Source organism: Solenopsis invicta, chromosome 12 (genome assembly GCF_016802725.1).
Source record: "Solenopsis invicta isolate M01_SB chromosome 12, UNIL_Sinv_3.0, whole genome shotgun sequence".
NCBI lineage: Eukaryota > Metazoa > Arthropoda > Insecta > Hymenoptera > Formicidae > Solenopsis > Solenopsis invicta.
This window is the reverse complement of record NC_052675.1, coordinates 18,044,460-18,070,623: the sequence shown is the minus strand read 5'-3', so window position 1 is coordinate 18,070,623 and position 26,164 is coordinate 18,044,460. Positions and strand designations below refer to the sequence as shown.

Genomic DNA, 26,164 nt, shown 5'->3' with positions numbered 1-26,164 from the left:
CACGATTTTCGTTGTTGAGTTTCACTTTCATTTGAACTTTTTTCGAAGTTTTTTTTATCTTATAACATAGAAAGGTACACATCGGATGTCGCATCGGATCGTCGCGTAAGGCCAACGTGCAAATGCGCTCCTTTCTCGCACCGCGTAACATGATTACGCTCGCTTAGGCATAAATCGTTAGTCGTGACATTCAACTATTTACAAAATTCGAAACGCAGTCAACGGCACTGCGCGAAAAGACTGTGAACATACTTCGACTCCTCTCTGATCGCTCTTTTAGTTTTAATTGTCTTAAGATCAGGTAACGTCCTCTTCTCGCGGCATCGATAACGAAAAAAATTTTTTTTAACGAATTGTACAATGATCCTTTTTGTTAACAATTAAACACATATCTCGGAATGAAAATCATTTAACACACTTTTTTTGAGATCTTCGCTATTATAGTATTCGATATTAATATTAAAGTTCTTTTAAAAAGCAAATTACATTCATGCCATTTTACATTTTATTTTGAATTATCAATAGTGAGTTTCAAAGATTGAAAAGTAATAATAATCCTGAAAATGAGATGACGAGATACCATCTAATAGATACCATCTAATAGATCTAATTATAGACATGGTACTTTCATTACGCGTGTTTTACCTGATTATCATATCTGAATATCATACATCCTAGGAAGAAGAGCCTTCGTAGCTTTCTCATAATATAAACGCGTAACATTCACCACTTTATCACACCACAAGTAACATATTATTGTCTCTCGTTTTTTTTTTCTTTTCACGTATGCCTCAGATCGACATTTCGTAAGTTGGTGCAACAAACTGCAGACGACCGATTGATCCTTTAGTCCTTCCGTTGAAATAAGTGTATATCTCAATGGATCATAGCTTGAAAATCATTAGCTTGAAAATCATTGCTCATCATCGGCGACCTCATCATCGGCGACCTACGAATTTGTTCAGCCGAGCTAAGGCGCGTTCGCATGCTTCATGTTTAACCCTTTCAAATGGTAACGTTCAATTTCACGATGAATATTTAAGATCTCGCCAGAAAAATACATCGTGCGTTATAATACTCTGTATGAATCTATCGTCGCAAAAAACGGAAATTCAGAAAGTTATAATGTTGTATGAAAAATAAGTTTTTCTAAAGATGAAAAATCAAGAAAATTGGATTTTATATTCATGCTATTAAAATTATGGAAAATACGGATTTCATGATGCGATTATAATTTTCTGAAATGTTAATGAATCAGGGAAAATATGTGTGAATTTAATAAGATTTAATTTTCTTAATTTTTTTTTTTTTATTATAAACTTTCCCTTAATTAAACTTAAATCTACTTTTTAATTAAAAAAATAAATAAATTTGTTAATTAAAATTCAATTTAAACTGATTTGTCTAAATTGTGCACTAATTAAATTGACGCATAGATTTAATTTTAATTTTTGCTTTACAAAAATTTTAATTTCTACTTTACTTCCTGAAATATTTCGCGCTTTGAGATAAAAATACGGATGTATTTTTATGGGATTAGTGAATTAGATGTGATGAACATTACCGTTTTAAAAGGGTTGAAACAGGGTTAGAACTTCGAGACTAGCTTCTATCATGAATTGTCAAATTCTACACATAAACGTTCGCCGTTCTATTATATCGTATTTTTTGTGACGCGGTGCAACGACTGCAACGATATCTATCGTAAATTAAGCGTGATCTAAGTATGAGAACTTTCTAAAGATTTATTGTCTGGTTGCTAGAAAGACGAGTTCCCATTGTGTCGTGAGAAAATCTCTCTGTTGATAGTATCCATTAAAATTTAAAGCCTACTATGTCAATAATTTCAAAAAGCGTAATATACAATTTTTTTGTAAAACGACAAGTAGTTATTCTATAACGGTTTTTTTTTTTGAGAAATGACGATAAGACTCAATTTATTTGATCTTATCGTCATTTCTTTCGAAAATCGTTACTGTAATGCATTCCTGTTCGATACTTCACGAATTAATATGCGCAGCGTAGCAACCGACGACGATCAGTTGCTTAGGTTAACGGCTTACTTAACCCTAGGTCGTCCTCCCCTCCCTCGCGAATTAAATGGCATCAAGAATAGAAGACGTATAAGCGTTTGACAATGTGGAGCGAAACACCTCCTGTTCCGTTGCAATAGACTCTACTGCTGATCATTTCCATATTCTTCTTATCGTACAGGTGGAAACGCGATTCATTCAGTCGTCTTTCCTCTTCCGGAGCTTGCCCTCCGTCTGAATGGTTCTGGAGACTAACTCCACGCAGCTACTCAGGCCGTTGCTTTTTGTTGCCATTACTTCGTTGTCCTTCTCGAGTATCTTGCTGAGCGTCATGATGTAGCTGCAGGCGATCCTCAGTACCGATAGCTTCGACAGCTTCTGGTTATGCGAGTAGGCAGGTATAGCGCGTCTCAACGTGTCGAAGGCCGCGCTGATGGTATGTACCCTGGTTCTTTCTCGAGCGTTCGCTTCTATCCGTCTCTCCCTTGTCATGTTCTTGTAATTTCTCTGCTGACCACCCTGATGGTGGTGTCTCGAGGTCGCGGGGGCCGGTTGGTGACTCTGGTGATTTCCCTGACTCTGATGAATCTGATGATTTTGATGATTATGGCTGGAGGAAGTGGCCAACAAGTGTTCCATCATGTACGACGGCGTTTTCTCGTAGGAGCCACTTACAGCGGGATGCGACGGCACCCTGGGCGCCTCGTTTCGCACTACCAAGGACAGCGGTTCATCCTGCAGCCTTGGATGCGGAAGAGAGATCACGCTCGACGGAGACGTTGTCGGAGCTGCTGCTGTTGGAGCTGCTGCTGTTGGCGCTGTCGGCTCGAACAACCTCTCTCGACGAGGCTCTCGTCGAGAAGAAGCAGCCGATCGGTTATGATCGGTAGAATGTTGTAGTCTCCTGAACGATTCGTGCAACCTCTGCGTTGTCTCGTTTTGCTGCTTCCTCCTTTCTTCTTCTTCTTCTTCCCTCTCGCTGGACAATGACGTTGTTGTCGTCGTCGTAGTTGTCGTTGTCGTCGTATTGGAGATCGTGTCCGTCGACGTCGTCGTCGAGGCCGTAGTTGTTGTCTTGGATTCATTTTTGTAAGAAGTAGGAATCCACGGTCGGAATGGATTCGGCGTGTTCAGCGATCTGGTCTCCTCTTGAGCCACGGTCGTCTCCTCGGAAATAGGATCGAAACGTCTCTTCTTCAATGGCGGCGCGATGACCGCTGTTTCTTGGATCTTCCGTGGCTCCGCCAGTTTCCGCTTGTTTCGCAACGAAATCGGTGTCACTTGCACTTCGACGCTGTCTTCGGACGATGTGGGCGAATGCAGGCTCGATCTGCTGTCCTCGTCGGCACTGCTGCAAGAGCCAGTGTCCCTCTCGGAACCCGCCATGACTCCGGCTATAAACCAAATAGAGAAAGATACGCGTCAGTTATGGCTATTGTGTACTAGGAGTATTATAGATAATAAATCACATGTATAATAAAAGGATCATATATGTACAAGGAGAACGATAAAGCATCTAAAAATTTAGTTGGATGCACTGAGAGAAAGAATTGATACATTTTAATAAATATTTATTCGAATAGTGCTAATAAAATATTTTACAATATAAGAAAAAATGATACTTAAATTAAATTAGTGGTTCTTGTACTAAATAAATATTTATATTTAGCAAATATTTTATTAGCATTAATCGAATAAATATTTATTAAAATTTGGTAACTTTTTCCTCAGTGTGTAGATCTGAAAATAATTATGACGGATGTTTAAGCATGATGAGCAGAGATGCTGCGAAAAGTTCGGACATTTTACTAACTAGTTTAAGCATCCACGTAATTATTTTGATGACCTAACAAAATTATTTTCAGACAAGCTAAATTTTTAGATGCTTCAGCAAAACCGTTTTCTTTTTGTTTAATTAATAGTTCGTATATAATACAGAAATAAAAAAATTATTATTTAAGCTATACAATTTAATCTTTCTTTTTGCATATCGAATTTAGAAATATAATCGGAATTTTTCTATCAGCCCCCCTGGATTATTATGCGCATGTCATTGTGTGTTTAATACTATATGTAGAAGGCACATTGTAACACGAAACCTCCCCCCCCTTTCTTATAAAATTTCGATTTGTACCCACTTCATCTCTATTACGCAGAAGCTGCGTCGTTTTCCGATCTAATCAATCAGATTATGATTAATGTAAGACAAATCCGCTCGAGGAATTCGCCATTGAAATTTAATGTGGCGCCAGTAACCACGTGCGGATGTCACGTAGGTAAATAACGGGAACGTGGGCGCGTTACGAGATTCTACCGAATTCTCGCGTTACGAGATTGCATTCGCAATGTGACGGAGGACGGACGCGGCGACGGCGACGGCGACGGCGACGGAGGCGGAGGCGCACGTGTTTCCCTCGCGATTCCGTGGGCGGAACCGCGCTTCGGACACGCGGGAGGTTTTCTGCTTTGATGCGTCATCCAGCTGGTACCATCTGGCGCGCACAGGGACCCGACCCGAGAGCGAGAGAGGATTATAATATACTCGCGCCGTCCTTGCTCCTCTCCTCCCGTCCGCTTCGCAGACCCGAGCCGACTCGGATTCCAAGGCGGAGACTAATTTCGCTGATTTTAGTATCGTCGGCGAAGATGCTTGTCATCGCTCGACTTACGCGAACATTTCATCTGTTTACAGCATCCGATGCATTCTAGAGGCCATAACGATTCCACACTTAATCATTTTCTTGTCTTATATTTTAAAAATTTTAGATATATTAAAAGTTTTTATTTTTTTGGAATGACAATGGTGTATATATATATATTTTTTTTTTTTTTAATATTCTCGGGAAAGTTGAAGCAATACATATTTTGCAAGGCGACGTGTACGAGTCAAGAATCGCGAACTGTATACAACGTGCGAATTATCAAACCAGCTGACGTAACCGTCTTGTTTGTGTAACAAACGCGTATGCAAACACGACGATGCGTAATTTTATCCGGCGATAGAGCGGAGATCGCGATTTCATGACCTTTCTCACATTTCTCGATCGCGAGACACGTAAAATTCCGCGAGCCGCACGAGCAACGAGCGATCTCGTGACATTCTTCCCCCCTGATTACGTAAATTATTCGGCAAATCTATGCGCGGGTATATACTGTCTGGCAGTGAAAACGAACGATCGATTTCATTCGACGATCATCGATCGAAGCAATAATTCATAGCGACGATCACTGACGCGGCAACTGATCGAGCGCGACTTGAGCATTGCAGATGCATCGGATTTCTCGATCGCGGACCGCCGGCGCCACAGCCGGCGCGATTCTTTCATCTCGCTCTTTCTCTCTCCGTCTCGTTCTCGCGGTGATCTTTCTCCTACTACTATCGGTCTCTTCTCCCGAATGCGATTACTGTGAATCGGCATCAGTTAACATCCTTAAGAGGCGTCTGGCGTCGATTTTATTTACTTGAAATCGAAGTCGACCGATCTTGAGAAGACTTGTTATTTTATTAACTACGTTTCTTAGCTTCTCCAGTTACTATGATGCTCCAATTTTAATTAGAATAATTTGTAAATGAAAATGTGAAAATTAAATTGGGAAAATTTTTTACTTGATTATGTAACATTTAAAATGTAATTGGAAAATAATAGTAAATTGTTTGAAATTCTCCGACTAGAAATCTAAGGGTCGAATGGCGTATGCTGAATTTTGATCCTGCGGTATTAATAAACGCCATTTCTCTCCCTTTTCCTCTCCGCCGCTCCCCTTCTTTTTCTCGTGTCCTCTCCTCTCGAGAGATACAAGCCGGGAAGAGCAAAGCACGGCCGCCACATGGCGCTGGCGCCAATCTCGTCTGCTCGTTGCTCTCCTTTTATTGCCTTTCCGAGAGAGAAAGAAAGAAAGAGAGAGAGAGAGAGAGAGAGAGAGAGAGAGAGGAGTCATCGCGATCGTAACGCGAATGGGCGACGAGAATCGCAACCGGATCATCTTTCCTTTCTGGTTGGCGATTACGCTGACCTCGGCGCGACGCTTTCCCGAAAACCTTTCGCGTATCTTGGAAACCGTCCAACCCCGAAGGGATCTCACAGCCGAAAAGGCACAGAATTCCTCCTCCTCGGAGAGTGCGGTAAGTGCCCGCCGATTGGAGCCAAACATAGATTTCCTGCCCGCCGCGCCGTTTCGTCTCAAGCGCTCGGCCAACGTACATACAACGTTGACTTCGCGCGACCCGCGACAGGTCACGGGTTAAAGTTGGAGTAATTGGAACGAGATTCCAGTCTGTTCGATGCCGAAACATCTTAGCGGCCTCCCGCCGCTCCTCTTCCTTTCGTCGTCAAACAAATTGGATAGAAAGGAGGATGAATTATAATAGAATGAGTGTGCGAGCAAACGAAGCGAAACTGTACGCGCGAGTGAGATAACATTACAGACCACCTGGCATCTCTGCTCGTCGCGTGTTAGTTTAGAAGCGTTATCGTACCGATAACAAGGCCGTACTCTCGATAACGGCCATCTGCTACCGCCATTGGCCACGATCGTTATTATTGTTTAACGAACGGAGAAGTCTCTTTCCTCCCCTCCTCCTCCCCCCCCCTCCCTCTTAGTACTCGAGCTCGATTATTACCGATGCACCCATACTGAGTTTTTGGTATCGGCTAATCGATTTCTGCAATTTATTTATCAATCGATATAATCGATATTCTGCCACGAAATGGATCGACACATTTCAATTAAGAAATTGGTCGTACCGATCGAAACCGGTTTTCGGTGCTCAATAATAATTTCCTAGGTGAATTTTATATACAGGTTCTCCCAAATTGCGCGTTTGCTATTGGATTTTAAACGCAGCCATTCAAGTAGAACCATTCAAGTAGAAATGTAATATCATATTATTTATCAAAAGTCTTTTGCTATAAACGATGCGGAATCGAGCGAAAATCGTAAATATTTTCGAAGACGATATTGCGTAAAAACGACACCAATTAAAGCAGCGAGTGTCCCGCTAAATTTATGCGACAAAAAGAGGTTTTCATCACCGCGTATCTTATCACACGCGTAATAAAAAGCGAAAGGTCGCGAGTGCGTGGAAAGGAAATTATCGCGACGGTGTCGGAAAGAGTTTTAGGTCACTCGGGGGTCATCAGTAGGCGCCGGTCAAGACACATGCTCGATCATCGGTCGATTCATAAATATATCGAGCGGATGGAAAGAAACGAAATCGACGAAGGAGGTCACGCGCTGACGATTCACCGCGTGCCACTCAATGGCATCCTCTTAAACAGGATGCGTAGTCTTTTTCCCCAAATTTTCCTTCCAGAAATAGACGCAGTAGAATAATACTCGCAGTTTAAGCCGTAATTGAACGAAATGTGACCGAATGAACGTGAATGACGGAGGCGGACACGTGCCATTTTTTCCCTTGCGAAACACTAAATTAGACCGCCTGAGGTTCGAGTGCCACGGATTAAGCCACGTGGAGCAATTTTCACTTAAAGTCAATCTAGCAATTTTTAGACGGTTAATTGAAAGGCGATACCCCGCTGGGAAACGACCGCGCCGCCTGTTTAGAGAACGACGGAGATCTGTCTGCGGATGCTTCTTCTTCAACGCGTGGCTTCTCAACGCGCGCACTTGGAACTCGCGCGCGTGCCATTTTACAACAGGCCCGCGAATGTCTCGGGATGTATGTATTGTACGTACCTTCGCCGTCTCGTTCGCATTTGTTCAAACACGCCGGGCACATCTGTGCAAACTCTCGCGCCAGAGAACGTAACGGCTTGTAACGCCCGACCTTCCGGCGGGTCTCTTCCCTCGCGTCGGGTGCGCTTCTTCCACGTGACGCTTCGTAGAAGCATCCTTCGTGGAAAAGTTCTTTTTATTTGATGCTGCGTCTGCCACACAGCTGTGTTTGCCTATCGAAATCATTGTTACATGCGACCGTGTCATTTCCTCGATATCGCTGCCCAAATGATTCCTTAATCATTATAGACTCTTTTACCAAGAACAATATTTTATAAATCTGAAGTGTCTTAAGAAATTCAGTCATAAAACACAGCTCCAAGCTGAACGAAAATTAATAACATCACGTTATTAGATTGAAAATTAATTTAATAATAAATTATGCCAATTAGCATTTGGATGTAAGAACCCTTTCCCTCTAAAAATCGTAAAGAATTTGTTGCGAAAAATAACACCTCAGCCGGGAATCGAACTTGGAACCTCTCGACTTTTCGGGGCGGGCGTCTTTTTGTTAGTCAACTCGACCAGTGCAAAGCATGGGGTGATATTCTTTGCAACAAGATAATTATTTGATTTTTATTAAGATAATCGTTTGATAAATCTCGAGTCGAAATTTTAGTCCTATTTTCGACTTCCTAGTTCGACCTTTCACGCTTATTGTTGATACTTTAAATCCTCAAATAGACTTCTTTTGATACCTTAAACTCTCAAATGGTCTTCTTTTGAACCTATTGAATCTATTTTGTGGATGGTTTAAAGAGGTTTTAAGAGGTCAGAAATAAACCTCTTTGAAATTTTAATGTGGGAAATTTTTCTATAACTGTCATTTTGAGATCCTAAGTAAAAGGTCAATAGGTCTAATTCAGGACTAAAATTTTGATTCGGGATGTCTACAAGAAATAAAATGCCAATTAATAAATTTCATTAACTCATTTATCAATAATCTGATAAATTGGACAGATTTGGAAAATCCGTGGAAATTTTAAAGCGAACGAAAATAAATACGACTTTTCATTTTATTCACAAAAAGAAGAGGGAAACGAAAACGAGGGTCGCGCGCGCGCGCTCGCTTTTTTTTTCTTTTTTGATTGAGACGGGAGCATTAAGGGCGCATCCCACGTGGAAGATTGAAGAGACGGCGAAGGCGAGAACACGTGGGACGTGTCGGAAAACTTCCAACTGCTTTCGAGAGAGCTTTGTATAGAACCGAAGTGGCTAAATATAAAGTACGCAGACGGTTCTCGCGCACGCGGCCGAAATTTAATCATCCGAAATTTAATCATCCGCGCAACAACTTTTCAAGTCGTCCGTCGCTGCGTCGGATAATGAGTACGAGTGATTTTGTTTAGGAAGCAGTACGCTTCTTTTGCGCAATAATTTTAATGCGGATGAATTCTATGAGCGATAAGAGATTCGAGCGTGATCTATGGCCTGGATTACGAAAGATTCGATGAAAACAGAGGAAAGGAGCACGTGCGCGTAAGATGATTGATGCGTCTAAAATATTCGCTATGTGATATTTCACAATATCAATGAGCGTAATAATATTGATATCGATACTCATTTTATCTTTGTCCGAGTGCGTAAAGCGCGATACAAAGGAAAATTAATAAAATGCTCGTACATCGATGCTAATCTCAATCTTGAAATTTTATTTCCGAATGAAATTATTCGTAAAAGATTGTATCTGAATTACGCGTATCTCGTATAGGATATAATATTCGTATTACAAGTTTCGCATTGCTAAGCCAGCGGATAATCATCGAGGCGCATCTGGGGAGAATATGCATCTCGAGACGCTGAAATTGAACCGGGATACCGCTTCTCTTTCACGTCGATAAGTGGTCCGTCATTCATTCGGGGTGAAATGAACGCAGCTAAATAAGGGAAATAAGGTTGCTCTCGATCGTAGATCATTCGCCGAGCGATTTCCGTCATCGTGCTGCCCGTACCGCGGACGGCCGTCTGTCAGCTCGCCGAGCGCCGAGCGCCGTCCGCCTTTTGCGGAATTATAAAGCGCCGGCCGCATGGTGTCGACTAGTTCGCGTAATTACGCGACGCCAATTGCATCCGGCGGCGCCGAGCGACGCCGTGGGCCGCTAATAATCACCTGTTACCGCGAAGTAATGACGACGTAATACGAGAGTCCGCGCGCGATCGAAGCCGCGCGCGATGACTTAGATCGCCGCGGCCGATACGGGTACGTGTCGCACGCCTTAATGACTCTCGATACCGTGATACTTAACGATTGCCTAACGAGCGGTCTCCGTTAGCGATTACCGTTTCGACGCGTGTCAACGCGTTTCGCAGTCGCCTGCTCGTGGGCGCGCGTTTACCGCGCGCAGTCGCCTTCGCCGGCGTTATTGAGAGAATTATGCGACAGGCCCGAGCGTTGATTTAAGACCGCGGCACGTTGAGCGTGGGCGCGAAAGTGTGCGCGCCGACCGAATTAAGCGTCTGATTATTCTCTTCTCTTTCTTTTTGTTGGGGAGCCGAGGGGCGGCACGCCGAGCCCCGCTCGCGCTGTTCGTCGCGCTTGCGAAAATAACCGGCGTCAGGGCAAATGTAACTGGGCTGTAAAAGACATAGCCGTACGGACTTGAATTATAACGAGACATGTTCGATAAGAAATAAACGCTCGGGGGAATGTGAGTGCAAAATTCATTTATTAATACACGATAGTTACAACGCGTAACATTTATCGCATGGACTAAATGTAATAGAAAATAATATATTCATTGTATTAATGAGAAAACATAATGATTGGTCTTTAATTACCGGAAACTTTATTTGTTTCTCATTCGGAGAGAAATATTAAAATATGTTTATTAATGTTAATGTGATATTCTGAATCAGTTGATTTTAATGAAGAAAAATAAAAATTTATTTGATTAAAAAAAATAATTAGCCTTCTTTAAAGTAAATAAATTATTTGTTTAAATTATCTATTTAATTCAAACAAATAATTTTTTAATTCAAAAAAAGTTGACAGAAATGATAAGAAATTGCGTTGCACCAAACTATTAATTCTAAAAGAAAGGAACAACCAAAAAATTTCTTCAACGCGAAGACATTTTTCTTTAACCTTATAGAAATGCAAAATTTTCTTTAATTAAAAAAAAAATTTTTGTTTACTCGAAGAAAAACTTTCTTTGAGTGTCGGTAGATATTTTTTTTTTACTTTTGCTCATTCGTCATGCCTCTTTAAATTAAGGATGCATGGGTCGTATCTCAAAACATTACCAAAAATATCAAAATTTCACAAAACATTTTAGTATTATGTTTGAGTATCTGTAAAATAAAATTTGAATAGAATTTACTTATTGCTTTAAAAGTTTTTTTTTTTTTGCTTACTCTTGGTTTTTACATAAAATCGAAATAAATCTAGAGAAATCGTCGGTTTTTAAATTTCGTTTACTTTTAGCTCGTATTGTATGGCCAAAACATCCTTAAGCCAGATGTTAGCGGATTTCGGTAATGCCCAAAGAAGAAACCGTAGGCAAAGAGTGCGCAACGGACCGGGAGAGCTATCCTTCGCTCTCGCGCTATTATATTCCACTCTCGTGTGGCGGCGCGTCGCATTTCCGCCGGAGGCTTTCCGCGAAGCGAGCGGCGAGCCAGAGAGCGCGCGGAAGAGGGAAGAAAAGAGGGAAGGGAGGAGGAAATAAAAAACAAGTCTCGCCGATAAATCTTGCCGACGCGACGCTGCCGCCGCCGCCACCGCCACCGCCACCGCCACCGCCGTCGCCGTGTGGATGCGCCGTTTCCTGTCCGTTCTCGATTCTCGCGAGAGCGCCGCGCGGCATTTATCGCGCTGCCAATACGCGCGAGAGGCGGCTGCTTCCGCGACCGGAGGGTCAGCCAGCCGCGGCAGTTTCCTCGCTCGACGTAAATAAATCAAAAACCGCTCGTATGTCGTATTCCGGTCGATTCGATCCGGATAACGAGGCGGCATCAATACTTTCGCGGTTTCGATCCTCGGAATGTCCGTGAGAGACACGGAATTTCGCTGTCATAGCAAAACCGTAAAGCCGCTGACTTCGCGTTCTACGTATTCGACGCGACTGACCTTCGCGATCGGTTAACCAATTAATTCGATATAAACGGCGGAGCTGCCCGATACCGCCGCGCCGCCCGACGTTTTGTTATGCAAAGTAGAAAAATTTCGCTCGGCGAATTTGTTCGCAAGATTTGCCGCCGAAGGAAAGTAAATTAATGCATCGCGCGCTAAACGATCTAACTCGTCGTGAAATTATTCTTACGTCTCTCGCGACATTCCCGAGTGCTCTTTCGTGAATGATAAGAGAAAGCCCCAAGTGTGGACGTGCGCATTCACAAGTATCATCTCGTGGAGAGGAATCGGAGGAGATTGCCTAGAAGAGAACAGCAGAGCGAGAAAGAGAGAGGGAGAGATGAGGAGGCAGTGCTAGCCAGATGGTCGTGAGAGCGAGCGTGATTCGATGTACTGTGCCGGTCATTTGCGCGACCGGCCGGCTCTCGATCGCGAGAACGCTCGTGTGTCCGTCCCAGTCTCTCTCGTTCTCTGTTTCTACTTCTTTGCCTCCTCCGCCGCTTTCTTCACATTGCGCGGTCACATGGCCGTTCATTATATCGCATTCTGGCCGATTGGCATTGAGCGGCTTCGCGCAAACACAATGCCGGTACGTGCTGAATGTGTAATTTATTTTTTGCCAATATCCTCCTGCACGTGATCTAGGAGTCAAATTGTTTTCTTGCTCGTGCTTCCTCCTTTTTTTCCGTAAAAAGAAAAAAATCCGATCTGTTCCGATACCTCGTTTGCATAAACGATGCCTAATCGAATTTTAAATTGTACTCGGCATAATTACGAAGAAGAATAGAAGCGAAATACATGATTTTCAATTTTACTCGTTCAATAATAAAATTTTGTTTTAATTTTTTCCTCTCTCTATATAATTTATCTATTATATAGAAATAATAAATTTTTCGAAAGTCCACGACGTTTATAAAATTATTTGTAATTCGTAGAAATGTTTCTGACCTATAGATATTATTTTTTCCTTTTAATTAGATGATATTTTTACTATCAATAAAAGATTAATTATACGGATGTCTTGCAAGGTGTCTTTAGACGAGAGAATGCACAGGCTCTAATAACATCAAATGAAGATATCGATCGGAGACATGTGATACGAGAATCTCTCTCTCTGTCTTATTGACCTTATGTCTTGACCTTTGCCAGCATGCTTAACTCGCAGCAACGATATCGAACCTTCGAAGTATCGTGTTTTCGAGCACGCTCAAGTTTTGACCGCTAAATAATTTTGATAGTAGTATAATTATAAAATTCACGAAAAGAGACACCAGCAATAGGAAATAATTACATATATTTAATTAATAAGTTTTATCAAATTTCTAAAAAAAAAAGAGAAAATATTATTTTAACTTTCCGTAGACACGCTGGATGTTTTTCTTACCTAGGCGAAATTTTACTCTTAAATTTTCTCGAACAAATTTCAATTTTTATTAAATAATGATTTTAAAGTTCAAGTTAAATAGTTATTTAATAATGCAGAATAGATATTGAAAAAGTAACTTTGAATTGTTTCTAGGTTTTCTGAAAATCTAGAATAGTAGAAAAGTGGGGCTGAACAAAATAGATTTAGTATGTCTACGAAGTAAAAATACGTTTGCCCAGAATTAATAAAGAAAGAGGAATGTGAATTTCAAGAAATCGTTAAAAAAAGAACTGCACTTTTTAACTTCTCCAATCTGAATGAATTTTTCTGATGTCATTCTGTGTCGGTCTTACGTTTTGTACGACAAAATAGCTTTTAAATTGCTTATCATGCTCCTCATTTGTAGCAAATATTTACTGAGATTTAAATTTATATTTAATTTCTTACTCATTAAGTTTATATATTATCTGCCACATATAAACTTTCAGATTGATATTATAAATTGAAATTAAATAAAGACATTATTTATTAATGTTTAAAAAGATTTTTTTCTTCGTCGCAAATTTGATTTAAGAAATTAAAGTTTCCTCCAATAAATAAAATTTAATTTTAATTAACATAATTTACGAATGTTCCGAAAACATATTTTATCTTAAAATTATCGTTATTTTTCTTTGAATCTTCAATGTGCTCGTTAAAATATGTACGTATGTTTTTAGAGGAGTAGCTGTAAGATTTTTGACGAATTTTAACCATCAAATGTTTATCTTTCTCGGATTACACGCGTGCGCTGTGGCGCACATCATTCGTGCAATGAGCACGTGTAAATGTGCCACGTGCCACGAGTCCGCGCGAATCGCTCGTATTTACTCATGTGCGCTTAAACCAACATAAAATCACGAATTAAAATATACGAATAGATGCGCACACGTGTCGTGATATTACGTAAGCCTCGTGTCAATGTATGTATATCGATTCGTAAGTGTGAAAAGGCTCCAAAGACGATCGTTCTTTTTTTTCTTCACAGCATCCCCCCCGATTATCTTTTGTTTTTACCTGTAATGAGGTATTTCCGTCGACGATTATTTCTAGCGCGAATGAGATCCGGGTACCGCTTATTTTAATCACGTCAACCGCTCGACAATCGAGAACAAGTGGCTCGCTGTCGCGTACATTGCAATGCACTCTCGCATATCATCGATTATGTACATACATTGGATGGTTTCAAAATTATACTACGTAGATATTTATGTCAATTTTTTTTAAGATAAATTTCTTGGAAAATAATTTTTTATTTTTCACTGCTTATAAGTCAAAACTAAGAAACTCGCTTTTGAGTTTTTAATAATTGCATGTTATGTAAATTTATGTGGCAACTAAAGATTTCTTTAGCTACCACTTTGTTTTCGTAAAAGAACGCGGGTTAAAAGGCTTTATCTTTTCTTTCCGCGAAAGATAGTGCCTATTATCGAAGTTAGTGTCGTCGCAGGTAGCAGGTAGCAGGTGCAGGCACTGTAATGCATAAGTGGGTGGCGATGGGGAATCCCTTCGCCTCGTGACATCCTTTGTATTTGTGACGGGACTCACTCGATAGGGTATCGATTACACTCTCGAGGCGAGGTCAAAGCCGGCGCAATAAACCCTCAGCGAAATTTGTATTGAGTATTGTGCCGTTGCCCGAGGCATCTACAGAGTGTCGGAACGATGTTGACCGATCTATAGACACTTCGTACAATGCTATTTAACTGTGTAATACAGTACCGCCGCGTACGATGTTTACTTCAATAGAATTTTAATTTAAGGCTTAGCCGTCCAGCGTAAAGAAGCGTGAGAGAAGCGGCGAAAAGAATTGGCGCTTAATCAAATCTTTGCCAAGAGTAAGATCAAAGCTTTCTCAGATATCTAAAAGTGAAATGTCCCGAGTGTATCGCATATACACTGTCCTGTACACTGAAAAAAAAAGAGTTTACGCTGGAAAACAAGTTTGGTAATAGCCACCAAATGTTGAGTGAAATAATACGAATTAAATATTTGGTTAATATAACTAAAAGTAATTTTACTTTTCTGAATATATTGTAAATGTTACTAAATTTGATAATATACTTGTTAAACATTCAGAAAAGTAAAATTGTTCCTGGTCATATTAATTAAACGATTAATTGGTATTTTTTTCAATTAATATTTGGTAGCTATTATTAAATTTTTTTCGGCCGACGAAAAGGTCTACGAGGCAACCTTGCAACTAATATTTGCAACATATACAAGGTGTACGTCTATCTAACCAATCTAAATGATATATTACAGATACTCCTTGGTGTGAAAATCGACAAGAGGAAGGCAACGTCCATCGTCGCCGAATTATTATAAAATAAACGAACCGCAGCCGGTTCGTCGCGTCGCGTTTGTTTCGGGAGTGTCGTTTAAAATAACTGGACTAATGGATTTAATTAGTCCACGGGCGTTAATATATTATTCGCGAGTGTTTTATGAGTGCAACGGAAGGAGACTTGACAATCTGGATCTGAGAGGAAGAGGAGGAGGCCTGGGAGAGGCATCGGGCCTCAGCGGAGCAACTTTGGGGTAAATATAACTTTTTATTTATATAAAATTAATAGTCTTTTATCCGATTTCATCTAAATAAATTTTTAAAAAATACTTAAAGAAAGAAAATTAATATAAAATTTTGTACAAATCGAATTTTGTGAAGATATTTTTCGGTTATTATTAAATATCTAATTGAAAGTTCAATTTTGAAAGATGAACGTGCGTACAAGAATTAACTTTTGAAAGATCGATTATTTGGAGCGTAATTTTAATTTTTAAGTCTTATATTTGTATGTTACAGTATCACCGCAGCTTCGTGGCTGACTAACTCCGCTCGTTGCGCATCGGATAGGTGAGTGAATCAATTTTCTTATCTTAATGCGGTGCAATCAATTTTCTCGCAGAGAAAATCCAAAAAACCGACACTGAAAAAAAGAGTTTGTTAATAGCTGCCAAACGTTGAACAAACTAAATTAATGAAAATTAAATAATTAAATATTTGGGTAATATAACTAAAAATAAATTTATTTTTCTAAATATTTTGTAAATATTAAATTTGATAATAGTTGCTAAATATTCATAAAGGTAAAATTATTCGTCATATCAATTAAATGCTTAATTGGCATTATTTCACTCAACATTTGGTAGCTATTGCCAAATTCTTTTGTAGTAATAATAATCTAGTTTTAGTAAACGATTATCAAATATTTGGTTATATTAACTAAAAAATATTGAAACTATTTCACCAAGGCTCAGATTATCAACTAGATTTGATTATTATTACTAGACTCTTTTCAGTGTACCATTAAAATTTCTATGTCACTTGCTTCGGGCGTCTATCTTCCATTATGCGTGCATTATTAATGTATCCTGTTTTAATAAATTTCTTGTGTTAATGGATAAACTTTCGGGTAAAGTCGTTCGTGGCTTGATGATATCACGCGAAAAATAAATATGTCGCAACAACATCGTGAAAATCAGAATGCGACGCATAAAAAGTACGCGCGTCCGCGCGTAACCAATATGCATGCGATGATAAACGAACGAATGGAACGTGCTCTCGCTCCTCTCTTTTTCTTGACCCCGTAAAACTTGCGAGAAGTCATTTCTTCGCTGCGCCTCGCTGCAGTCGAAATCAGGCGTAACGCAGCAGCAAACGCTTGCTGCCGGCGGCGGCAGCAGGTTTGAGAGTAAAAGTAGTCGGCCGAGGAGATGAGATATGTAAATGAGCGCGTAGAACTTAAGTAGCAACAGGCGATAGGTGCTATCTCGATTATAGTTATCGCGAGGAAGGCAGACACGATTTAATTAAAACGCTCGTTTTCTGCACGCTTTCGTGTCCGACCGTTTATGATAGCGGAATGAAGCTGTGATGCGACGATAAGATTGATGATTGCTCCCCGAGATCAATAAATATGGTATTTACGGAGCTACCGTCTGTAATAAACGCGATGTTGGTTGTAAACGGTCAGTAATGTTTCTATCGGTATAAAGCATTATCTCTATTATGCAATATATTTTTGATAATCCAATTTGATAATTGGAATATTGGAAAATAATGGAAGGTAATAAAGGTAAATCAAACTCAAGTAAATAAAAAAACAATATATCGAGCGAAATAATAAAATTTTATCCAGAGTGTTTAAACAAATGTATTTATTCGCAAATATCCTGATATACTTTATCACTTGTATCGATCACTTATTAATTATTGTATTAACCATCCAACCGTAATGAAATCATTGGAAAACACCGACTACTGATTTTATCGATGAATAATATCACGGTATTATGCTAATAGCACTTCAGTTATCTCAATTAACTTTACGTCTCGTTATTGATGCCAACAAGGGTGTAGATTTGCGCGAGAAAACATCGAACGGCACGCGCGCAATCTAGTCTTTCATTTATCTTTTTTCTTTTCTTTTCTTTTTCACGACCTACGCAACTGCCCACGAAATGCACGCGCGGCGTTATCGCGATCGATGCATTTAATACTAGCGACGAATATTGGATTCGAGTACGTCACGATTAAGCGGCGAGCATTGATGTTAACTACGTACAATTAATCGTATTGAGATCAGCAGTGCAACAGTTTATCGACACGATTTTTCGATCTGTTTTTTCAACTCGCGAAAGGTGGAAAGTAGAACACGATCGAACATTCTTCTATGCGGAAATCCGTCCGTCACGGTGAATAGCAAAACAAGAAACCAAGAAACACAACACAAGGACTAATTCTTCAGCGCGTTTATATTCTCCGTTGAGAAAGCCCTAATAATATTGTTGGCAATTTTCATACAATAATATTCTTGTGTTGTAGGAATGATAAATAATATATTTGATTCTCTATCGCGAAAACTTTAATAATAAATTTGATCCAAGTAATGTTAATAAATTTAAAAAGTTCGTAATATAACAAGCAATATATAATTCTGATCAAAATTCTAATTAACACTTCAGGTACTTTACGATGAAGGGACCTTCTTCGTATCATCAGGTCCCTCGATTCCGTCTATTTTTTTCATGTATTTAAAGCGTGGTTAAAAATTTTTTTTTTTAATTTGTAATCATATTTAAAAATTCTTAAACAGATGTCTACTTCATTTTGGAAAAAATAAAATGTAGCCTAATTTAATTACCGTTGAGATTTCAAGAAACTTCCTTGTATAGAAATCGCTCGGACACGGAATATCCATGGTGCTTTAAAAATTAATTCTTCACAAGTATAACATAAAAATTAAACGTTCAATGAGCTGTCGCTTTTTTTTAATGGTTAGATAGTTTTTCATTCTCTGTTATCACCCAAAGATTTCATACTTCTCTTATCGTTTTTCGAGAATGCTATCTATGATACCAAACATCATAAACTACTCGTAACTTGCCTAAACCTCCCTAGAGTACATAATCGTCTTCGATCGTTAAATTCTGGCGATGAAACGCCATTCCATTTTCGACGTTTCACGTCGACTGTTAGATCGACATATACATATGTATAAATATATATCAAGTTTCGATCTTCCGCCGGCGCGTTAGGCTAAATCGGCGAATCGCGTTGATTCCGCTGTTCGTTGTTTACGCGTAGATGCTCAACACCGATTTCAAGCTCGGTCAAAGGGGATCGTCTGTTACCCGGAATCGTATCTGTAGCAGTGCGTGTATGTAACGACCCACGCTGGCGCCGTCGCAGCCACAGTCGCCGTCGCCGTCGCTACTGCAGTTTTCTGCCTTGCACTCTCGTGTTTCCATTCTCTTTTTCTCTCTCGATTGAGATCGTTATTCTGCTTTTGTTGACTAGTAAAAATGATATCATCGGCATCTACGTGTAAACAGGAATACCAGTTATGAATAAAATTAATGAATTTGATGCCGACGCTTCTGAGATGAAAAGAAGAAAAGACTACATTATCGCAGACACAATAATTTGATGTAAATCGTTTTCATTTAACGATAATTTCGTGAGAACCTTTTCGTTGCGACTTTGATCAAATTCTTTAGAATCGCCTAAGCTTTGACCAGTTCTTTTATTTTTTTTAATTCGAGTCAGGTCAAGATATTCACCGTTAAAGATGTCCGAAATGAATGAATGCCAAAGGTATTTAGCATTCAAGTGTCGCATCTGTTCTGCTCTGCTTCGAGAGTAATAGAATGCAAACGGGAAAATGCAACGAGCGCAGCTAATAAGGATAATCTTCCCCGCGTTTGTGTACTTTTCCATCTCGTATATTTGTTCATTAGCGCGGGTATCCGCTCGCCTGATCCTTATGTCGGTATACAAGTTCATTCCGATCATCGCCTAGAGGGTGAAATTCCCCTTTGGTCCTCCCACCCCTCCGCCCCGATCCACCAGTCGCGATCTCTCCATTCCGCGGCGTTGGCACCGCTCATAACGATAATTATCAGTCCCCACCAAGGGAAACGTATCGATCGGCCCGCATTCGGACGATCGACACGATGATTTACGATGCATTAGGGGCATATTGGTATTATTCGGCAGAATACTGCTTTAGCGGATTTTATCGCGCATTGAGATGTCAAATCAGTACATATCGACGATCGCCAAAACCAATCTGGAGCACGATGGTCAGAGATATAAATTGTACAGTGATTACAGTCTTTCCATAATTTCGAGCCTTATTTTCTAGTTGGAAGCGCTTGAAGCATTTAGAGCGATGACACGAGAATGTACGAAAGCGAAGGCTTTTAAAGCATCAAATCTAGAACGTATAAGTGGGAAAATTATTATTGTCTCAGACTGTGAAGTGGGTTGGATGTATTTCAGATGTAGAATAGTGCTTCGCTTTTAGACCTGCTATTCACAGTTTGCAGTAAATAGATAAACAGATGATTATTAACGCAAATTACTTTTTTCAAGTTATCAAATTTTTCTACTCTTTAATTAATTACGTCAATTACTATGTCATAGCCTCAGCGCGTTAAAGATATAAGAAAGTTAGAAAACTGGAGTTGAAATACTCATCAAAGTGATCGCATTGGCTTCGATCTCGTGTCATCCCTACGTTTAAGTCCGTTAGCGCGCGCCACGGACTGCGATCTAAAATTCACCTTTCATGAAAGCTGAAAGCTCGAACGTACTTTCCACCACGTGGTCGGTCATTTTCCTCTCAAGGACCACCGGCACTTCACCGGTTACTTCCTTCCCCGATTCACGCACCCTCACGCACAAATACACTTTTTCTTTTTCCCTCGTACAGATCCACAAATCTCGGGCACGTGTAAAAACAAACTTGGGTTTGGTCCTGGTAATCCCAAAAACTCCGTTTCACCGAAACGAATGCGATGTTCAGAGAAGTTCTCTCGCGAGTCAGTGCTCAGGCAATGAACTCGAACGTAGGACGACACACGTCCTGCTCCGAATGCAGTCGACAGCGAACTGGCTCGCCTCGTGTACTCTCGACTCCGTTTCACGCTCTTACGTGTGCGAGGGAGGCTCGGTTGGTCCGTGCTCCATTCCACCACCACCATCACCAGCTTTACCGCCGCCACTAGTAACGTCGTCGCGCTACCACCACCACTACTGCCATTACCACTACCACTCCGTCACCACTACCACCACCATCACCACCACCACCACCACCATCACCATCACCACACTGTCGCTATCAGCACCAGCAACACTAGTAGTACTACTGAACTACTACCGCCTGTACTAGTACTACCACTATCAGCAACACCGGCGACCTGACGTCGCCGCGGATACGGCCTCCCTCTCATCCACAAGCTTTGTCGACTCGAAACGCGGCATATGAGAATGCCACGATGGTGGGGGATCCATCGCGCCGGAAAAGATCCCGTGACAGAGAACGGCACGGCGTTGGCGTTCGGCGTTGGCGTTGGCGCCAGTGATAGTAGTATATGTCACTCCACTCTGATACTAGGTGCGTCGCAGTTTATGACAATAATAATAAATGTCTTTTTAGTAGTAGGTTCTCTAGACGTAGGTTCTAGGTTACTCTAAATGGATGATAATAATAGTAAATGACTGATAGTCCGATGCCTCTTGCGTTTGATTTCTAACGACGTTAAGACGGTTATAATGGTTTTAACGAGTCTAAATGATTCCTATTGATTCTTGATAACTCAATGATTCTCGATGCGACGTTGGTGTCCGATGTTGGCGCCGCTGATCGTGGCGATGTCGCCGTCCACTAGTATTGGTAACCACCGAGATGTTAGACGACGCAACGCGTTGGCGTCGGTGGTGGCGATGGCCACAGAGAAGAGGAGAAAGAGGAGGAGAAGTGCACGCATTGTTGGCGGCGGGAGTCAGCGGGGGCCGACAGAACGGCGCCAGCAGGCTGAGAGTTTAGCTCACAGTTTCTCTGTACCACTCGCTTGTTCTTTCTCTTTCTCCTTGCGCCTCTGTTCCCTCGCTCCTTCTCCCTCCACAATCTCCACTCCGCTGACCCTATGGCTTTCCTCTCTACATTCGTCTCTCTTTCGTCGTGCCTTATAGCCGCTCTGCCCACCCACCAGTGGTAGCACTCTCGAACGTGCGAGTGAGCGTTCGCATGTATGCGTGCGGAGATGCCGCGGGCGACCAGGAATCGCGAGTTTATGGGACTTACTGACCACCGCAGGAGTCTTTCCCCGAGACGGAGGCCGTTTACCGGCGTTGATCTCCGGGAGATTCGACCTCTGAATTTTTGTACTTTTTACCGCCCCCTCGTTTCTGACCATCCTCGCCCTTTCCGCTCCCTTTCCGCTCGTCGTGTTCTTCGCTATCCTTGGCGTCTCTTCTGTCTTTGCCGGATGCGAGCGGACCCAAGGTGCAACGCTCCTGTCCTCCCGAAAGAATGTTCTCGCTACGCCAAAACCATGGGAAATACCCGCGGGCGTATTGCGCACGGGCGGGTATTAGGGGCACTTTTGCTCGGGGGCGGTGAAGAAGCGACCATACCCGCTATAATGTTCACCGGACCCATCGCCGTTCCGCTGAATTGTAATAAATACTTGCTTGGATTCGTGTGAACGCAAAGACAATCCTCCGTCGTGGCGAAGTAAGGTGCGGAACAAAATCACGGAATGATCATTTGACTCTGTATTTATTCAGAAATAGTTAGCGAACATTTGCAATTTAATGAGAGTTTTAAATTTTATATAACTTATCGACGTGATAAATAGCAAGGGCGATTAATAAAAAAGATAAGAGAAAAAACATGTTATGTGAAGATTTGTCTTCGATAACGCACACAGTAAAAGTAAAAATTTGTATTTATTTTTATTATGTGTATGTTATCAAACAAAAATACAAACGATATATTTATAATTTTTCCTAAAAGCTTTAAGTTTAACTTTTTATTTCGTCAATTTTCCGAGTTATCGATACTCATACTTGTCAATAACTTTATTTTTAAAGAAAGAATTGCATACTGTCAACATATGTGTACACATTTTTTTTTTCTCTTTTTGAAATATGGGATTTTACTGCATTACAAATACAATTAAATGTTTATGTTCATCACGTGTGCTTCACGATTCTATGGATTAAGAAGTGAATCGGAACAATCGTGCCAGTTCTATTCTTTCCATTTGTTTCAGCGATTTTAATTATTAAATGTTTCAGAATTAAGAATTATGATATTGTTTCCGCATGTGAGCGTTGTAAATTTTTTGTTCATATGCAACAGAATTGCATGCTGTCAACATATGTGTACACATTTTTCTTTCATCTTTTCGAAATATGAGATTTTACTGCATTGCAAGTACAATTGAATGTCTATGTTCATCACGTGTACTCCAGAATTCTATGGGTTAAGAAGTGAATCGAAACAATTGTGCTAATTCTATTCTTTCCATTTATTTCACCGATTTTACGATTTCAAATACCATTTTGGTATATCTCCTTACTTGATACGCAGTCGTGTGGTCACCATCTGTAGGCACAGCTGTATGTTCTCCATTCGAGAATCTATAAATCCATATGGCCAATCCACTCGGATTAGCGCATTTTGCGTTCTAAGGGATAGAATTATTATCTACGAGCTTTTTTTTGTTTAATTTAATTGTTAACTCTTGTGTTAAACGAAATTATTAGGTCTCCATTTTTTCTTGGCTCATTTAATTTTCAATTTTATAGTTTTAATTTTTGTCGAACGAACGAAGAAAGGTTTTGTCAATGGGAAAACATAGTTTACGATCTCTTAATTTCATTCTCTTACAATTAGAGCAATGCGCTGCTATAGCATCTCGAACGCGCGTTCGCGTGTTGCGGGCCGTATTTTCGTGGTTGCAACGAGTCTCGCGTTTCGTCTCGGCAGTAGTCGGACTTGTCAAACCAGAAATTGGCCGCGCATCAACAAGCGTAACCGATCAAGGCCGTCCGGGACTTTTATTTAATCGCATTATTATTTTCCCACGCGGCGCTTGTAACATTTTTTATTGAATATGCTTAATAGAATGCGAGTTTTTCTATAACAAAATATATAATTAGCGAGGTAATTCGCTCTTTCTTTATTTTTTTCCTATGTATTAAATAATTACTAAATAATTTAATAATAATAATAATGAAACTGAGGGGGCGATCCTCATAGCTGAAGATCCGCCTGTGGCACGCAGTCCATTGTGCCTCTACTAAATAATTTAATAATACGTAAAATTTGGGAAGAAAAAATATATTACGGCAAATTTCTGGATGCGTAAAGCTTGTAAAATATAGGTACGAATTATGTGTGATTCAGTGGCTTATGAAAGAATAAACTTTCCTAAAATTTTGTAAGATGTTAAAGTTCTAATCGTTTTCAATATTATTTATCAAATTTTTATAATTTTCAACATTCTTAATATATATGTTATTTTTATATAACGCAGCTATTTTTAAAGTTAAATTTATATTTGTATTATAAAATAATTGAAAAAAAAATTTATTTATTATACTTATATCAGTTGTCTTTCTATTATTATGAGAGAGTACGACAATGTTCAATGTTCGCGGAAAATCTAACAAAAGTAACATCATCGATTTCTTGAAAGAAGCACAAGTTGACGCATTCTCCTAAAACGAACTGCTCCACTTTAAGACATTGTTCTTGCAAAGTTGATCTTTTCTTCGCACTACGGAGTTTTCAGTGGTTTAAATAACCGCACTTTCGGTTTCCGGAACTGACCGGAGGGATTTCTGGTCTCGACTCCTTTTGTACGGATGCCTTGCCAACGTTTTGTCGGCGTGGAAATCAAGAAACAAAAGAATGCAGTTTCCTGAAACGATACTTGGATGGCTTCTGGTGGCAATCTTGAATGATTCACTGCATTCCTTTTTTTTTACTACGCTTTGGAATCGGAGCTCTTAAGTTATGCAGCCACTTTCAAACCATTATGAATTTTAAAACACGCGTAGAAAACTTTGTATAATCTTGATTATATAAGTCGAATTTTTGTAGGGGCAGTTAAATTTCATCAGAAATAATAAAAATAAAAAAATATATAATTCTAGTTGTGAATCTAAATTTAAATATAAAAAAATATTGTTTTGTTTCTCGCCGCTCTGGAGCATGACTTGCAATTAAACTAAGAATGATAATAGTTGTACTTATTGCTCGGCTTTTATAAGACAACTGCGCAATCTAGCGTGATACATATTCTCGGGATTTGATTATTTCAATGAAAAATTTTTTAAAAATAAAGTATGTTAATCGAGATAAAACTCTTCGTATCATCTGTCTGTTAAAGTATCGGGAATTCTATCATTATCGAGTTACTTTCGCGCTATCAGTGATTAAACTGTATATCTTAAAGTACGGACGGCTGATTTGATAGCGATAAAGAATACACTTAAATATTTTCGCTAACACGTATATGTTCTAGAGTGTTATATTATTGAGCACCAGTTGCATATCACGGTATTTATTCTTAAAATTGAAATTATTTTTAAGCTTTTATTTTTTCTTAATTATACGTTTGTATCTCGAACAAAGATGTGTAAGCCGATGAGATAATTCTCTTTGTTCATCTTTTGCACCGAGAAATCGGTTGATCTACCGATCGAATCATTCTTATCTCGCGACCTGATATTTTTCATAACAAACAGAAGGAATTTGTCAGATACATTTCACTCCTTTGCGGTGTATTTATAGCGCGTTGTAAAAATGTCTCGATCGCAGCAAATATTCGTCGCGCGCGCGAGAAAAAGAGAGCATTAATGACTGTTATTCTGATCGGCAAATTCGTGCGCAATTGCACGAGTCAACTCGCGAAACAGACACGCCCGTGCCGCGCCGCGGTCGCCTTTCAATTCGCGTCGGATTCAAAAAGCAACCTCAGCGGACACGGCCGATCTCTCATTTCCTTTTGCCCCCAACGTGCTTAGGTTGCAATAGAAAGAATTCGTAATTCTTCGAAAAAATAATTTAAGAAATTTTACGAGAATTCAATTAAAAATTCAAAGTTATATATCTGGAACCTTGAATAGCGAGAAACATTTACGATTTATAACATTTTGCGTTTTGTTAATTAATTATTAATTAATTTTTCTTCATTAACTAATTATTCTACTTTTTCTAATCATTTTTATCAATAATTGATTGAATATGGGCTGATGATAGCGTGTATCTAATACACTTGAAGGACTGAAATGAGCTATTTAAACACGATTTAGATTATTGTGTGATAATTATCGTTCTTAAAAGATCTCGTACCATTGTGGAAGATAAGGGGACGACAGCTTTTTCGCTCCCTCAATCTCGGCACCGCGAGCATCCTCGTAATAATAGTAACGAAGAACGCTCCACTCGCGGGGACGGAAGTCAGATGACAGCTGGCGATTGCGGGGTAGGATGCGGGGATGACAGAGAGAGAGGAGACGGCGAAGATGGTCGCGTTAAAGGCGAAAGGTGTACTAATTCAGGGAGTGCCATATAATTTACGTTAACATGCGAACGCGCGACAGGAGGTGGG

The 26,164-nt window shown here is 40.0% G+C and overlaps 1 protein-coding gene across 2 annotated transcripts; it reads right to left on the bottom strand.

Annotated features, from left to right (window-relative positions):
* Positions 1-1,790: 1,790 nt before the first annotated feature.
* On the bottom strand, positions 1,791-20,747 carry LOC105195949 (activating signal cointegrator 1 complex subunit 2 homolog). Of its 2 annotated transcripts, none has more exons than XM_011161596.3 (2): positions 20,318-20,747; positions 1,791-3,427 (listed from the first exon to the last, which is right to left on the bottom strand). In XM_011161596.3, the coding sequence occupies exons 1-2, from the start codon at positions 20,367-20,369 to the stop codon at positions 2,232-2,234; spliced, it is 1,248 nt and encodes a 415-aa protein (XP_011159898.2). In that variant the 5' UTR covers positions 20,370-20,747; the 3' UTR covers positions 1,791-2,231. The 2 variants fall into 2 exon arrangements, with proteins under 2 accessions (XP_011159898.2, XP_011159899.2); XM_011161597.3 differs by having other exon boundaries at positions 20,348-20,747.
* Between the last annotated feature and the right edge of the window lie 5,417 nt (positions 20,748-26,164).